The sequence below is a fragment of the Mesoplodon mirus genome (genome assembly GCF_964341445.2).
Source record: "Mesoplodon mirus genome assembly, chromosome: 9".
NCBI lineage: Eukaryota > Metazoa > Chordata > Mammalia > Artiodactyla > Ziphiidae > Mesoplodon > Mesoplodon mirus.
In genome coordinates, this window is record NC_138985.1 from 103,343,629 (window position 1) to 103,360,237 (window position 16,609).

Below are 16,609 nucleotides of genomic sequence, written 5' to 3' on the forward strand. Positions count from 1 at the left end.
TCTTGGGGAATAAGAACAACTGTTTATACTGTCTCCTCCTGAGTTTTTTTTTTTTAATATACAACAAAAATATTTTTATATATTCAGAATGCTGGACTTTTTTGTTGGGCCAACCATTCCTTGAAGGAACTGATTTTCTTATACTTACTGTATTGATGACATTCTACACAATGCATTCTTATTTGTATTCTCAAGGCATTTCTTTCCCTAGTTTAAGGGAACAAAAGAATACAGTTTATACATGTAATAAAATATTTTTATGATTTAAGTGGCTAAATTTGAATGTGTCTATTATATAATGAGTAACGAGGTCTTACAAGAGATGCAAAGAGAAACACCCAGTAGTCTCTGGAATAATCCTCTTCTCTCCCTTACCCCATTCCCTTGGAGGCAGATGCTTAGGTCTTGGAGCAAGAGTCAATTTCATTCTGGGCTCCACTATTTTCATACAAGTAAAATTAGGAAAGAGCAAATACCAAAGAAGGCTTGAAGTGGAAGAGAAGCAACAATACAAAATGTAGTGTAGTCAAATGCGGGAGAAGTGGGAGAGAGTCCCTTCTCTCCTTTATCTTGTGGATGACATAGCATTTAGGTAATGGATATGTTTTGATAGCCTTAGTGATATTTTTTGTAACTGTTGTGGTTTGTTTGTTAGATTGGTTTTCAATGCCAGTGCGCCAGGCAACAAGGTAGGGTGACACAGCTAATCTGATTCCAGGGGTGGGCTCATAAATTGTGGACGTTGTGTATTCTTTCAGGACGTTCAGCATGCTGATATTGATTATATGCATGAGAAGAAGGACTTCACTTTTGATCCAGTAAATTTTAAGGGTTTCCCTGAGTTTGTTAAAGAGTTACACAATAATGGACAAAAATTGGTCATCATTGTGGTATGTGCTGTCCTCTTATTCCCCCACATCAGGTCCTTGCTCTTCCTTGTCATTACACCCCTCCCCCTCCCTCATCCCTCAATCCCCAGTTTCCTTTCAGTGCTTCTAGCTCAAAGCTAGGTCCCTCATTGTATTTTTCCCCTTCTTAGGATCCAGCCATCTCCAACAACTCTTCCCCAAGTAATCCCTATGGCCCGTATGACAGGGGTTCAGATATGAAGATATGGGTGAATGCTTCAGATGGAATGACTCCACTCATTGGGGAGGTATCTTAATGGGGAAGTGGGGGCTGGTGGAGGGGCTGTGGCAGTGTGTGTGTGTGTGTGTGTGTGTGTGTGTCTGTAATTGTTTTGTTTTACATTTCCAGGTGCCTTATACATGCTGGGGATCAACTTGCCCTTGTCCTTTTCATCCTCAAATACCTACCAGTCATCCCAGTTCTTACATTCCCTTCACAGCAAAGTCCCTTTAAAAAATAGACTTAGATACTGAATGTCCACCTCCTCACCTCACCCCCCATTCACTTTTTTAAAATTTATTCATTTTATTTATTTATGTTTGGCTGCGTTGGGTCTTCATTGCTATGTGCGGGCTTTCTCTAGTTGTGGCGAACAGGGGCTACTCTTTGTTGCGGTGCGTGGGCTTCTTATTGCGGTGGCTTCTCTTGTTGCAGAGCATGGGCTCTAAGCGCACGGGCTTCAGTAGTTGTGGCACGCAGGCTCAGTAGTTGTGGCGCACAGGCTTAGTTGCTCCACAGCATGTGGGATCTTCCCGGACCAGGGCTCTAACCCATGCCCCCTGCATTGGCAGGAGGATTCTTAACCGCTGCGCCACAAGGGAAGTACCCCCCATTCACTCTTCAGCTGACTGCAGTCTACTTTCCTCCCCCATCACTCCACTGATGCTGCTTTGGCACCAGTTACCTCCTAACTGGCAAATCCAATGAAACTATTTCATTCCTCTTCTTACTCAGTTTTTCTGTTATTTGGCAAGTTTGACTAGTTCTTTCTCAAACTTATCTGTCCTTGTTTTCCATGAAGGTATTATCTGCTGGTTCACTTCTAACACCTCTGCTGACCCGAGTGCCTAGTGTCTGAGAAGAAGTGGATAGGAAGAGAATAGAGAAGAGTAATTGATGGTTAGAACCCATAACTTGTCATGGGTTAGTTGAAATTATACAGTACTCTCCCTCATTTACCATTCCTAGGATTAGGAGTAGAGAAAGTGTGAGGAAAGGGTGAGGCAGAGTTGAAGATTAGCCAAGACTTAACCATTTTTTTGAAATAAGTTTTTTCTCAAGTGACTATTTGACTCCTCCTATTTAGTCTAAATATTTAAAGCACTTTACATTCCTAATTGAAAAGGACCTGTGCCTGGGCACCTCTTTTGCCATGATCGTATTAGGAATTTCTTTGTACTCTGTTTTACTCTGTATTCATTTAACTTCCTTTGATCAATGTTTTTCTTTTCCTCCTGCAGGTCTGGCCTGGAAAAACTGTGTTTCCTGATTACACCAACCCCAAGTGTACTGCTTGGTGGGCAAATGAATGTGAGCTTTTCCACAATCAAGTAGAATTCGATGGAATCTGGATTGTGAGTTCTTAACATTTTGATTACTAAGTGGCTAACATTCAGGCTGTGTATCTCTATATCATCGAGTCATGGAGCACAGGGGGAAGAGGAGGAGAGGAAAGCAAGTATGACAATAATTCTAGGTATTCTCTCTCTTACTATTCAAATAATCTTACCAAAACATGTAGCTTAGACTTCAAAATCAGATTGTTAGAAGTGGAAGGAAGTAAACCGAGATATCTGTTTTTTCCGAGTCTAGCTCTCCTTTTACAAATGAATGAGCTGAAGTAAAAATAGGTCATATACTCCTTACGTTGTCACAAAGTACACAAATTGTTCAATTGCCACTTCAGGGCTCTTTCACTTGGACGTGTTGGATAAACTGATCAGAGCCAAAGTACTCAAGTGAGCGACAGAACTGTGGCTGCAGAAAGGATAAATGTCTCACATGATGTCAAATGAAAACAAATGCAAAGCAGCAGGTGTCCGGCACAATTTACAGAGCTCTAGAGTTGAACTTTTTTCTATTTATAAGAGAAAGGTAGAAAATGCAAACAATACAAAGAGCTAAACAGATGAGGAGAGCTAAAGTGATATCAACCAAAGACATCTACCATCAATATTTCAGTATGCATCTTTACAGAGCCCTCACTTGCACAGCTGTGGGTACATGCTTGTTCTCTCACTCTCTCTGCATATGTTTGTATTATATATGTATATGCATTTATATGTGTGTGTATTCATGCTATATTTGAATATTTAGAGAATGTATAAGTTGATATACATGGGACCATATAAATTGAAATATTTCTCACCTAATATTTTTGGAAATTTTTCATTTTCAATGATTATATACATATATCATTTTGAAGGGATTTTAAGAACCTTCTCCACAAAGCCTTCAATGGGTAGAGAAGACAGGACAGGAACATCTATTTCTCTCCTTAACATAAGAACCTCGTTAAAAAAAGAAATATCTAGAATCATTTCTCTGAATCCTAAAAAAAAAGAAAGACACCATCAGTACAACATACGAGGACATGTTACTTTTTCTTAATAGTCTTTGTTCTTTGTCTTCTAGGATATGAATGAAGTCTCCAACTTCGTGGATGGTTCAGTTTCAGGATGTTCCACAAGCAATCTAAATTATCCCCCATTCACTCCCAGTAAGTGCTGATTAGTTTGATTAAAGTGGCAATGAATATCTGGTATTTTAAATTCATAAGGATATATATGAATAACCTGGCAAGGGATTTTTTACATAAATTGCATAGGGGAAGGAAAATGTGGGTACTGTGCAAAGAAAATCAAAACACTCTATGCTTTCCTAAATGAGGCATAAATTCAAAAGGAGCAATCAATCTAGTCCTTCTACCTACATCTGATCTGTTTCTGTTCCAGAGAAGATATGGTGCAGAAGCAAGAGGTTAGTGGTTAGTTCATTTTCCTCTCAAGTGTGTACCCAGATAGGTTAGGGCTAACCAGAGAGAGACTAGGTAACCAGGTTAGGTCTTCATATGAAGGTCAGTCTGGTAATGTCAAGACAGTGAAGAACAGATTTGGACCATAAAATGAAAGGAAGCCAGAACCCATGGCTTGGTTGGTGGGGGGGGAAGGGGGGCGGGTCAACGTCAGAGTCAGTGAATATGATGCTAGTGAGTTCTGATTGAACTTTGAACAACACTGTATCCCAGGGTGTGGCCCTGGAATCACAGCATTTATTGTAGTTTGAAGAAATCTAGAGGCTCACAGATAAATTGTATCTTGATTAAGAAAGGAATGAGCTGCTAGAATTATAGCATCTTATGAAAACTTCCAGTCTGATGGAAAAATAGGAAATTAGGGCAGATGGGTCAGGATCAAATGCTGAGAGACTCAGATGGGAGGCTTCATTCTTTTGGTGATAGAAATTATTTAAGTTTTAGAGGGAAACATGACGGTCAAATGGTTTTGGAAATATTGATCTGGCATTAATGTGTGCTTCTAATATGAATTAGAAGATCAGTAGATCAGAGTTAAATAAGCCATTAAGAAAATGATTGCAATGGTTAAGACAAAGGTAATTTGGATCTGAACCATAGTGGTGCAAGGGGAGCAGAAAAGATTGGATGAATGAAAGAGAGATTGGTCAATCATCCCTTATAACAGCTTAGAGAAAGGGTGAGGAATTAATTTACACTTTCATCTAATATTTTTATTCTTAGACCACTTAATTTAGCTCAGTTTGAAGACTTCAGATCTAACTTCAAGTCTAACTAGATCCACTTACTTCCAAATACTTGCCTCTGGTCACATGTGCACCCAGGTGGGAGAATGTGTATGGGTCAGCACAATTTTTTTATATATCAGAGAAACTACTGAAAGTATATATCCTTCTGATAGTGAGGAAGCTGTATGATCATTTCCAGGATGGCCACAAAAAATGCCTAGGGAGCCACAATTTCAGGTGATAGTCGAGAAACAGGGAATATGCATCTCAGGCTCTCATTGACTGATCCCTCTTTTGTCGCAGGAATCCTGGATGGGTACCTGTTCTGCAAGAGTCTCTGCATGGATGCAGTACAGCACTGGGGCAAGCAATACGATGTCCACAATCTGTATGGCTACTCCATGGCAATTGCCACAGCAGAGTAAGGCCATTATTGCTATGGACTTAATATATGATCAGATTTACTTAATACATGATCAAATTCTTAGTCTCACTAGATGCCAGTTGCCAGTGTGTTATTTTTAAGAACTCAGCAAGGGAGATTGGTTCAAGATGGTGGAGTAGAAGGACACGCGCTCACTTCCTCTTGCAAGAGCACCAGAATCACAACTAACTGCTGAACTGCTGAATCATTGACAGGAAGACACTGGAACTCACCAACAAAGATACCCCACATCCAAAGACAAAGGAGAAGCCTCAATGAGATAGTAGGAGGGGCGCAATCACAATAAAATCAAATCCCATAACAGCTGGGTGGGTGACTCACAAACTGGAGAACATTTATACCACAGAAGTACACCCACTGGAGTGAAGGTTCTGAGCCCCACGTCAGGCTTCTGAAGCTGGGGGTCTGGCAATGGGAGGATGAATTCCCAGAGAATCAGACTTTGAAGGCTAGTGGGATTTGACTGCAGGACTTCGACAGGACTAGGGGGAACAGAGACTCCAGTCTTGGAGGGCACATGCAAAGTAGTGTGCGTATCAGGACCCAGAAGGAAGGAGCAGTGACTCCATAGGAGACTGAACCAGACCTACCTGCTAGTGTTGGAGGGTTTCCTGCAGAGGCGGGGCCAGCTGTTGCTCACCACAGGGACAAGGACACTGGCAGCAGAAGTTCTGGGAAGTACTCATTGGCTTGAGCACTCCCAGAGTCCACCATTAGCCCCACCAAAAAGCCTGTAGTCTCCAGTGCAGGGTCACCTCAGGCCAAACAACCAACAAGGAGGGAACTCAGCCCCACCCATCAGCAGACGAGCAGATTAAAGTTTTACTGAGCTCGGTCCACCAGAGCAAAACCCAGCTCTGCCCACCACCAGTCCCTCCCATCAGGAAGCTTGCACAAGCCTCTTAGATAGCCTCATCCACCAGAGGGCATACAGCAGAAGCAAGAAGAACTACAATCCTGCAGTCTGTGGAACAAAAACCACATTCACAGAAATATAGACAAAATGAAAAGGCAGAGGACCATGTACCAGATGAAGGAACAAGATAAAACCCCAGAAAAACAACTAAATGAAGTGGAGATAGGCAACCTTCCAGAAAAAGAATTCAGAATAATGATAAGATGATCCAGGACCTTGGAAAAAGAATGGAGGCAAAGATCGAGAAGATGCAAGAAATGTTTAAAAAAGACCTAAAAAAATTAAAGAACAAATAAACAGAGATGAACAATACAATAACTGAAATGAAAAATACACTAGAAGGAATGAATAGCAGAATAACTGAGGCAGAAGAACGGATAAGTGACCTGGAAGGAAGAATGGTGGAAATCACTGCTGCAGAACAGATAAAAGAAAAAAGAATGAAAAGAAATGAAGACAGCCTAAGAGACCTCTGGGACAACATTAAACGCACTGACATTCACATTATAGGGGTCCCAGAAGGAGAAGAGTGAGAGAAAGGACCCAAGAAAATATTTGAAGAGATTAGAGTCGAAAACTTCCCTACCATGGGAAAGGAAATAGCCACCCAAGTCCAGGAAGTGCAGAGAGTCCCAGGCAGGATAAACCCAAGGAGAAACACACCGAGACACATAGTAATCAAACTGACAAAAAGAAAAATTATTAAAAGCAACAGGGGAAAAACAACATACAAGGGAACTCCCTTTAAGGTTAACAGCTGATTTCTCAGCAGAAACTCTACAAGCCAGAAGGGAGTGGCACCATATATTTAAAGTGATGAAAGGGAAGAACCTACAACCAGGATTACTCTACCCGGCAAGGCTCTCATTCAGATTTGATGGAGAAATCAAAAGCTTTACAGACAAGCAAAAGCTAAGAGAATTCAGCACCACAAAACCAGCTCTACAACAAATGCTAAAGGAACTTCTCTAAGTGGGAAACACAAGAGAAGGAAAGGACCTACAAAAACAAACTCAAAACAATTAAGAAAATGGTAATAGGCAAATACATATCGATAATTACCTTAAATGTAAATGGATTAAGTGCTCCAACCAAAAGACACAGGCTCCCTGAATGGATACAAAAACAAGACCCATATATATGCTGTCTACAAGAGACCCACTTCAGACCTAGGGATACATACAGACTAAAACTGAAAGGATAGAAAAAGATATTCCATGCAAATGGAAATCAAAAGAAAACTGGAGTAGTAATACTCATATCAGATAAAATAGACTTTAAAATAAGAATGTTACAAGAGACAAGGAAGGACACTACATAATGATCAAGGGATCAGTCCAAGAAGAAGATATAACAATTGTAAAAATATATACACCCAACATAGGAGCACCTCAATATAAAAGGCAAATGCTAACAGCTATAAAAGAGGAAATTGACAGTAACACAATAATAGTGGGGGAATTTGACAACTCACTTACAACAACGGACAGATCATCCAGATAGAAAATTAATAAGGAAACACAAGCTTTAAATGACACAACAGACCAGATAGGTTTAATTGATATTTATAGGACAGTCCATCCCAAAACAGCAGATTACACTTTCTTCTCAAGTGCACACAGAACATTCTCCAGGATAGATCACGTCTGGGGTCATAAATCAAGCCTCAGTAAATTTAAGAAAATTGAAAACATATCAAGCATCTTTTCCAACCACAACGCTATGAGATTAGAAATAAATTACAGGGGAAAAAATGTAAAAAACACAAACACATGGAGGCTAAACAATACGTTGCTAAATAACCAAGAGATCACTGAAGAAATCAAAGAGGAAACCAAAAAATGCCTAGAGACAAATAACAATGAAAACATGACAATCCAAAACCTATGGGATGCAGCAAAAGCAGTTCTAAGAGAGAAGTTTATAACAATACAATCCTACCTAAAGAAACAAGAAAAATCTCAAATAAACAATCTAACCTTACACATAAAGGAACTAGAGAAAGAAGAGCAAACAAAACCCAAAGTTAGTAGAAGGAAAGAAATCATACAGATCAGAGCAGAAATAAATGAAATAGAAACAAAACAATAGCAAAGATCAATAAAACTAAAAGCTGGTTCTTTGAGAAGATAAAGAAAATTGATAAACCACTAGCCAGACTCAACAAGAAAAAGAGGGAGAGGACTCAAATCAATAAAATTAGAAATGAAAAAGGAGAAGTTACAACAGACACTGCAGAAATACAAAGCATTCTAAGAGACTACTGCAAGCAACTCTATGCCAATAAAATGGACAACCTGGAAGAAATAGACAAATTCTTAGAAAGGTATAACCTTCCAAGACTGAACCAGGAAGAAATAGAAAATATGAACAGACCTAGCACAAGTAATGAAATTGAAACTGTGATTAAAAATCTTCCAACAAACAAAAGTCTGGGACCAGATGGCTTCACAGGTGAATCCTATCAAACATTTAGAGAAGAGCCTAACACCCATCCTTCTGAGACTCTTGCAAAAAATTGCAGACGAATGAACACTCCCAAACTCATTCTACGAGGCCACCATAATCCTGATACCAAAACCAGACAAAGATATTACAAAAAAAGAAAATTACAGACCAATATCACTGATGAATATAGATACAAAAATCCTGAACAAAATACTAGCAAACAGAATCCAACAACACATTTAAAAGATCATACACCATGATCAAGTAGGATTTATCCCAGGAATGCAAGGATTCTTCAATATATGCAAATCAATCAATGTGATGCACCATATTAACAAATTGAAGGATGAAAACCATATGATCATCTCGATAGATGCAGAAAAAGCTTTTGACAAAATTCAACACACATTTTTGATAAAAACTGTCCAGAAAATGGGCATAGAGGGAACCTACTTCAACACAATAAAGGCCATATATGACAAACCCACAGCCAACATCATTCTCAGTGGTGAAAAACTGAAACCATTTTCTCTAAGATTAGGAACAAGACAAGGTTGCCCACTCTCACCACTATTATTCAACATAGTTTTGGAAGTTTTAGCCACAGCAATCAGAGAAGAAAAAGAAGTAAAAGAAATACAAATTGGAAAAGAAGAAGTAAAACTGTCATTGTTTGCAGATGATATGATACTATACATACAGTATCCTAAAGATGCTACCAGAAAACTACTAGAGCTAATCAATGAATTTGATAAAGTAGCAGGATACAAAATTAATGCACAGAAATCTCTTGCATTCCTATACACTAACAACAAAAAATCTGAAAGAGAAATTAAGGAAACGTTTACCACTTACCATTGCAACAAAAAGAATAAAATATCTAGGAATAAACCTACCTATGGAGACAAAAGACCTGTATGCAGAAAACTATAAGACACTGATGAAAGAAATTAAAGACAATACAAACAGATGGAGAGATATACCATGTATTTGGATCGGAAGACTCAACATTGTGAAAATGACTATACTACCCAAAGCAATCTGCAGATTCAGTGCAATCCCTATCAAACTACCAATGGCATTCTTCACAAAACTACAACAAAAAATTTCACAATTTGTATGGAAACACAAAAGACCTCGAATAGTCAATGCAATATTGAGAAAGAAAAACAGAGTGGGAGGAATCAGGCTCCCTGCCTTCAGGCTATGCTACAAAGCTACAGTGATGAAGACAGTATGGTACTGGCACAAAACAGAAATATAGATCAATGGAACAGGATAGAAAGCCCAGAGATAAACCCACACACCTATGGTCAACTAATTTATGACAAAGGAGGCAAGGATATACAATGGAGAAAAGACAGCCTCTTCAATAAGTGGTGCTGGGAAAACTGGACAGCTACATGTAAAAGAATGAAATTAGAACACTCCCTAACACCATACACAAAGATAAACTCACAATGGATTAAAGACTTAAATGTAAGACCGGACACTGTAAAAATCTTAGAGGGAAACATAGGAAGAACACTCTTTGACACAAATCACTGCAAGATTTTTTTTGACCCATCTCCCAGAGTAATGGAAATAAAAATAAACAAATAGGACCTAATGAAACTTAAAAGCTTTTGCACAGCAAAGGAAACTATAAACAAGATGATAAGACAGCCCTCAGAATGGGAGAAAATATTTGCAAACGAATCAATGGACAAAGGATTAATCTCCAAAATACATAAACAGCTCATGCAGCTCAATATTAAAAAAACAAACAACCCAATCAAAAAATGGGCAGAAAACCTAAATAGACATTTCTCCAAAGAAGATGTACAGGTGGCCACGAGGCACATGAAAAGCTGCTCAACATCACTAATTATAGAGAAATGCAAATCAAAACTACAATGAGGTATCACCTCACACCAGTTAGAATGGGCATCATCAGAAAGTTTACAAACAAATGCTAGAGAGGGTGTGGAGAAAAGGGAACCCTCTTACACTGTTGGTGGGAATGTAAATTGATAGAGCCACTATGGAGAACAGTATGGAGATTCCTTAAACAACTAAAAATAGAATTATCATATGACTCAGCAATCCCACTAGTGAGCCTTTACCCAGAGAAAACCATAATTCAGAAAGACACATGCACCCCAGTGTTCATTGCAGCACTATTTATGATAGCCAGGTCATGGAAGCAACCTAAATGCCCATCAACAGACGAATGGATAGAGAAGATGTGGTGCATATATACAATGGAATATTACTCAGCCATAAAAAAGAATGAAATTGTGTCATTTGTTGAGACGTGGATGGACCTAGAGACTGTCATACAGAGTGAAGTAAGTCAGAAATAGAAAAACAAATATCATATATTAATGCATATATGTTGAATCTAGAAAAATGGTACAAATGAAGACACAGATATAGAGAACAAACGTATGGACACCAAGAGGAGAAGGCGGGGTGGGGGTGGTGGGATGAATTGGGAGGTTGGGATGGACATGTATACACTGATGTGTATAAAATAGATAACTAATAAGAACTTGCTATATTAAAAAAAAATAAACCAGCAATACAGAAAAAAGAATGTAAAAAAAAATTTGGCAAGATAAGTATGGTTGTTATTATTGAATGAATGAAGAAAATCCTGGTCACATAGGGAGGAAGTAATCCAATAAGTATTTGTGTACTGTGTATAATGAAAGAAAAAATGAATAAATGAATGAATGGAAGGTTGGTAGAAAGAAAGAGAAGTAATTTGACCAAGGTCAAACAGCTAATAAAATGTAAGAGCAAAATTTGGACTCATTTCTGCGTGAGTCCAAGGCCCATGTATTTTCCTCTCTGCCATACTGTTATAGACTGGTGTATGGAGGGTTAAGTAACTTATAGACTTCATGTGCTTTGGGGTTTTAGGTACTGGCTTAGTATCCTTCTACTGAACTTTGAAATTATGGAGTTAATGATGTACATAAAATGCCTAAAACAAAACGAAATATAAACATACTCAGTGGTACAGTCTGCTCCCAACAGCAACTCTAACTCTACAGGAGAGAACTAGAAGAGAAGAGTGAGGTATTAACTTGAGATCCTGGATATTATCACTCTGTCCTCTGGGCTAAGACACACTAAGGTCAACAATGACTCCCTAAGTCTCTCTCCCTTTCTAGAGCTGTCAAGACTGTGTTCCCTAACAGAAGAAGCTTCATTTTAACCCGTTCTACCTTTGCGGGGTCTGGCAAGTTTGCAGCCCACTGGTTAGGAGACAATGCAGCCACCTGGAATGACCTTCGATGGTCCATCACTGGCATGCTCGAGTTCAACCTTTTTGGTATCCCAATGGTGAGTCCACATCCCAGTCCCCAGAATGCCTCATGTTTTTCAAATGATAAAGCTCCCCTCTACTGCCCTCCATGGCCCAGGGATTTACAGTCTGGAGGGTTATGTGCTTCATCCACATCAGTATGACACTGATGCCACGACATTCTTTCCTGTACTGCCTTATAAGGATAGAAGGTGCAAGCTTGAAGTGGTATCGTTGGAATATTTTTTTTTAAAGTACAACATACACACAAAAAAGTGCACATGTCCTTAAGGTTACAGTTGGCATCTTTTAGTTAAATTCAGCATATCTGTTTATTGAGCTCTTACTTCGAGCAAGGCATTGAGCTAAGTATGCATGGTGAGGGGGGAGAGAAACATAAATATAGTAACAGAAACACCTTCCTTCCGCACACCCCCAAAGTCTCTCTTTCTCTGTCTCTGTCTCTGTCTCTCTCTCTCTATCTCTCTCTCTATATATATACACACACACACACACACATAATTATGACAAGCTAGAGTGAAAGTGCAAACAGGAACATATCATTTAAATGTTAAAAGAAATCCTGAGAAAGGGACTTAACAACTCTAACAAGATTACAAGGAACAATGGGAGTCCCGGGAGGGAGTAAATAGTAACTTCATGCAAAAGATAGCACTTGAGTTTAACCTTGAAAGTGGGTATGTTTTATCAGACTGATGGGGGGAGGTCATTTTAAGACTGAGAAATTTTAAGACTGAGACCAGCAAGGGGCAGAATTTGAGTGTCCCTAAGGATTGGAGTGTAGGACTGGAATGAGAAATGATGCTGGAAAGGCGGGTTGGAACCAGGTTTTGAGGTGCTAGTAGGGCAGGCAGCAGGAGACCCTGGGGATTTTTGAATAGATGAATGACCTGATCAGAATTAGGCTTTGGAAAATTAATTCTCCTAGTGCTGTGGTCAAGGTAATAATATCAACGGTATTTCTAGTTGGTATTCACCAAAAAACTATCGTGCATCAAGTGTTTTACTTCCATTTTCTCATTTACTAAAACCCTAGAGTGCCCACTTTAACAAAATGAGGAAACTGAGGCACAGAAAGGTTAAGTAATTCATTTGCATTCACCTGGCAGTAAAGTGGACATAGGATTTAGCCCAGTTCCATCACACCGAAGTAGCCTTCTCAGGAAGAGGTTAGCCAAGTACAGCTGGTAGGTCCCTGGTGGAAAGCAAAGCCCAGGAGCAGGGGCGGTAATGGAAGTGAGGTACACATGCCGTCGCTGTCTGTGTGTCCTTCCAGGTGGGTTCTGACATATGTGGCTTTACATTGGATGCTCCTGAAGAGCTCTGCAGGAGGTGGATGCAGCTGGGAGCGTTCTATCCCTTTTCCAGGAATCACAATGGCCAAGGCTACAAGGTAAGTCTCCCAGGAGATATGAGCAAAATAGACTTGGCATACATTAGGACTGGATCTACCTGTATCCTGTCCAAGAAATCTGTTGAGCCAACTTCCTACCTGGTGCTTCACTTAGGCTAATTGGGACCACCGTTTGCAATTAACCAGGACTCATGATGCACCATTAAAATGCCCTGCCGACGCAACCCCTGCTATTTCTACCGCGGCAGTCAAGGAAATGGCGAGTGTGAAGGTTTTTAATCAAACCTCTATATACTTTATTTACATTGCTCATTTTGTAGTGAGAATCAAATGAGGAAATACTTCAAAGTTATTTAAATGGCAGTCTACCAAGAGCACCCATAGAATGAATGAGGGGGGATGCAGTGCAGGGTGAAGAATGGCCACTTAACTTGGTGGAATGATCTCCCTTTGCCCAACCCTACTGCTCAGAGGCAAAATTTGCAAGGTAGGCCTCAGGTCTTGCAGGAACAAAACTCTTGGTTGTGATGAATGGGGTCTGATATCTCCAGAGGCTTTTCTTATTTGTAACCAGGTGTCAATTGCAACCTCTTGTTTCTTCCCAGGCCCAGGATCCTGCCTCCTTTGGAGCTGACTCTCTGCTGTTGAATTCCTCCAGGCACTACCTTACCATCCGCTATGCTCTATTGCCCTATCTCTACACCCTCTTCTACCGTGCTCACAGCCAGGGGGACACGGTGGCCAGGCCCCTTCTGCATGAGTAAGTTCACCTAGCCCAAAGGAATTTTGTTAATGTAACTGGGTGACATTGACTGTATCATCAAATATAAGAGTGAAGGGACTTCCCTGGTGGTCTAGCAGGTAAGACTCTGTGCTCCCAATGAAGGGGGCCTGGGTTCAATCCCTGGTCGGGAAACTAGATCCTGCATACAAGTCAAAACCAAGAGTTCTCACTCAACTAAGAGTCTGCATGCCACAACGAAGATCCCACGAGCTGCAACTAAGACCGGCAGCATCCTAAATGAATAAACAAATATTTAAAAAAAAATGAGTGGGGCTTCCCTGGTGGTGCAGTGGTTAAGAGTCCGCCTGCCGATGCAGGGGACCATGGGTTCGTGCCCAGGTCCGGGAGGATCCCATATGCTGCGGAGCGGCTAAGCCCGTGAGCCATGGCCGCTGAGCCTGCACGTCCGGAGCCTGTGCTCCGCAATGGGAGAGGCCACAACAGTGAGAGGCCCGCGTACCGCAAAAAAAAAAAAAAAAAAAAAAGTGAAAATTAAAACAATCCAAACAGTTACTCAGATATATTTTTTTAACTTGAATAATGAGTTGGTATTTGCAAGGCTATTGCCTATGTACTATTTTAGTTATAATTAAGTATTATAGCCTGTTCCCTTCTGGGGAGAGAACTAGACTAAAAGTTGTGGAATTTGGGGTCTTTGTTCCACCAACTAACTCTATACCTTAGACAAATCATTTAAGTTCTTTCATCCTTAGTTTCTTTAGCCTTAATTTAAAGGATTTGATAGCTTGAACCTGATGGTCGCTTTTGTAATGCACCATGTTCAGGCTCTAGGAATGAGCCTGTCATTTACATACTAATAAGAATAGTATGGAGGATTTCCTGAATTCAGACTTTTTATTGTCAGCCAATGAGTATCTCTAATTTGACTCTAAAAACAGAACACTTAAGAGACTTTCCTTAAAGCTGGCCACTTAGTATGAACTGATGCCTCTATAATATTAGCCGGCAAATAGCTCTGGGGTTTCCAGGCAATCCTGTTTTGGGGCTGGAATCTCGGGGAAGCTGCTGTGAGGCACCGGGGAAATTTAAGCTTGGTGATTTGTAGTAGGAGAGGGTGTGTCCTCGCTTCCTAGCTAATGCTGTGGGACCCTCTGGTGGCTGCAGAGTGAGTAGCTCTGCAGTGGGGTTTGCTTTCTCATGACTGGCCCTGGCAGAATTAGGAGCCGGAAGCCTTGTTTAGAAACCTGAGGATTGAAGATGGTGCTGGGAAGTGTACGGAACTGGCTTGAGACGGAAGCTGTGATTTAGGCGGGGACCCTGCCCCAGTCGCTCATGCCTTTGGTAGCATTTCTCAGGGCTTGAACAGTGGGAACAGTAATGCTCCGTGTACATGATGCAAAAAAAAAAAAAAAAAAAAACATGAAAATAGAGATATTACGTTGAACTATGTTTGATGCTATGTAGAGAAAAGCCTCAACCAGTTTTATTGGTTGGCTTTTAAGTGAATTCATTCTAACAGTTTTGAGCACAGATATTCTGAAAGCCAGAGTGCCTGGATATTGGAGGATATACTTGCTTGTCATCAATGGGGGCATCTTTGAGGTCTATATTGGTCATATCATAGAAAAAGAAAAAAGTAACCCAGGTCTCGCTTATTAAAAATTAACACAATAATTTTATAGTCTATGAAATAAAAGACTTTTTCTTGTCAAAATCAAAATACAGTTAATTCCCTTCTGTGTCTGACATTTTAGGCCCTCAGGCATATATTATTATAATATATATTATATATTCATTATTGTGGGTAAGTTCTAGCTATCTCCCAGAATCCTCTATTAAAAGGTAGGTATCCTAAAAGAGAAAAGAGTCAAGTTTTTGTCTGCTTTTTTTGGGTGGTCAGATCTAGTTCCTTTTGGATAGCTGAAGTTTTAAAATGTCTTGCTTGTTTTACTTATTTTTTTAAGGGGGATATGACAAATAGAATTGTAGCCTGGAACCTGCCTAGCATAGAGATACTGATATAGGAACTTCTGTCCAAATTGGGGAAAGAATAGGAGGGTGCAGGGGCTAGGGAAGGTGGATCTGCCTGCAGGAGTGGGGAGACAAGGATTGAATAGGTGTCACGGAATAATTTTGGGAATTTGCCCCAGGCAGGGAGCCTGCAAGTTTTAGACAGGCTTGGGGGAGAGCTGCCAGAAAGCACTGGCCCAAATGTCATTGAAAATTTCTCTGGTCTCTAGGTTCTACGAGGACAGCAACACTTGGGATGTGCAGCAACAGTTTTTATGGGGGCCCGGCCTCCTCATCACTCCGGTTCTGGCTGAGGCAAGTGTTCCCGCCGAGACACACTGGTGGTCTCTGTTCTGCTCCTGCTAACTCCAGACTCCTCTCTTCTTGGAGCCATTTGTCCTCTTTCTCTTCCAAACCCATTTCCAACATCTGTGGCTGGGGCAGCCTTGAAGATGGTGTGTTGGAGTTTGGGGAAGATGGGTATCTGATGGGTACACATTTTTGTCTCTAGAAGTCTTTTGTCCTTGACCAAGCTTCCAATCAGTATAGAAGCATCTACGGGTGCCTCTGGGTTTAAGAATTGTCCTATGTGTTGTCAGATTCTCATAGCAGATGATGACTTGTCCCAGGATGCAGAGGCAGGAGGGAGCAGTGACCCAGCACTCACTCTAAGGTCAGGGTGATCTGGGTGTGTTTGTTGTCTC

At 40.4% G+C, this 16,609-nt stretch overlaps 1 protein-coding gene across 1 annotated transcript in view; it reads left to right on the forward strand.

Annotated features, from left to right (window-relative positions):
* The window catches only part of MGAM (maltase-glucoamylase), an 88,924-nt gene that overhangs the window by 18,031 nt on the left and 54,284 nt on the right, over positions 1 to 16,609 (forward strand). The window contains exons 11-19 of the mRNA XM_082632820.1: positions 759 to 890; positions 1,040 to 1,156; positions 2,370 to 2,483; positions 3,544 to 3,628; positions 4,975 to 5,092; positions 11,642 to 11,813; positions 13,073 to 13,189; positions 13,756 to 13,910; positions 16,136 to 16,220. Coding sequence (XP_082488946.1) covers positions 759 to 890; positions 1,040 to 1,156; positions 2,370 to 2,483; positions 3,544 to 3,628; positions 4,975 to 5,092; positions 11,642 to 11,813; positions 13,073 to 13,189; positions 13,756 to 13,910; positions 16,136 to 16,220 — 1,095 coding nt within the window. The remainder of the gene's footprint in view (positions 1 to 758; positions 891 to 1,039; positions 1,157 to 2,369; positions 2,484 to 3,543; positions 3,629 to 4,974; positions 5,093 to 11,641; positions 11,814 to 13,072; positions 13,190 to 13,755; positions 13,911 to 16,135; positions 16,221 to 16,609) is intronic.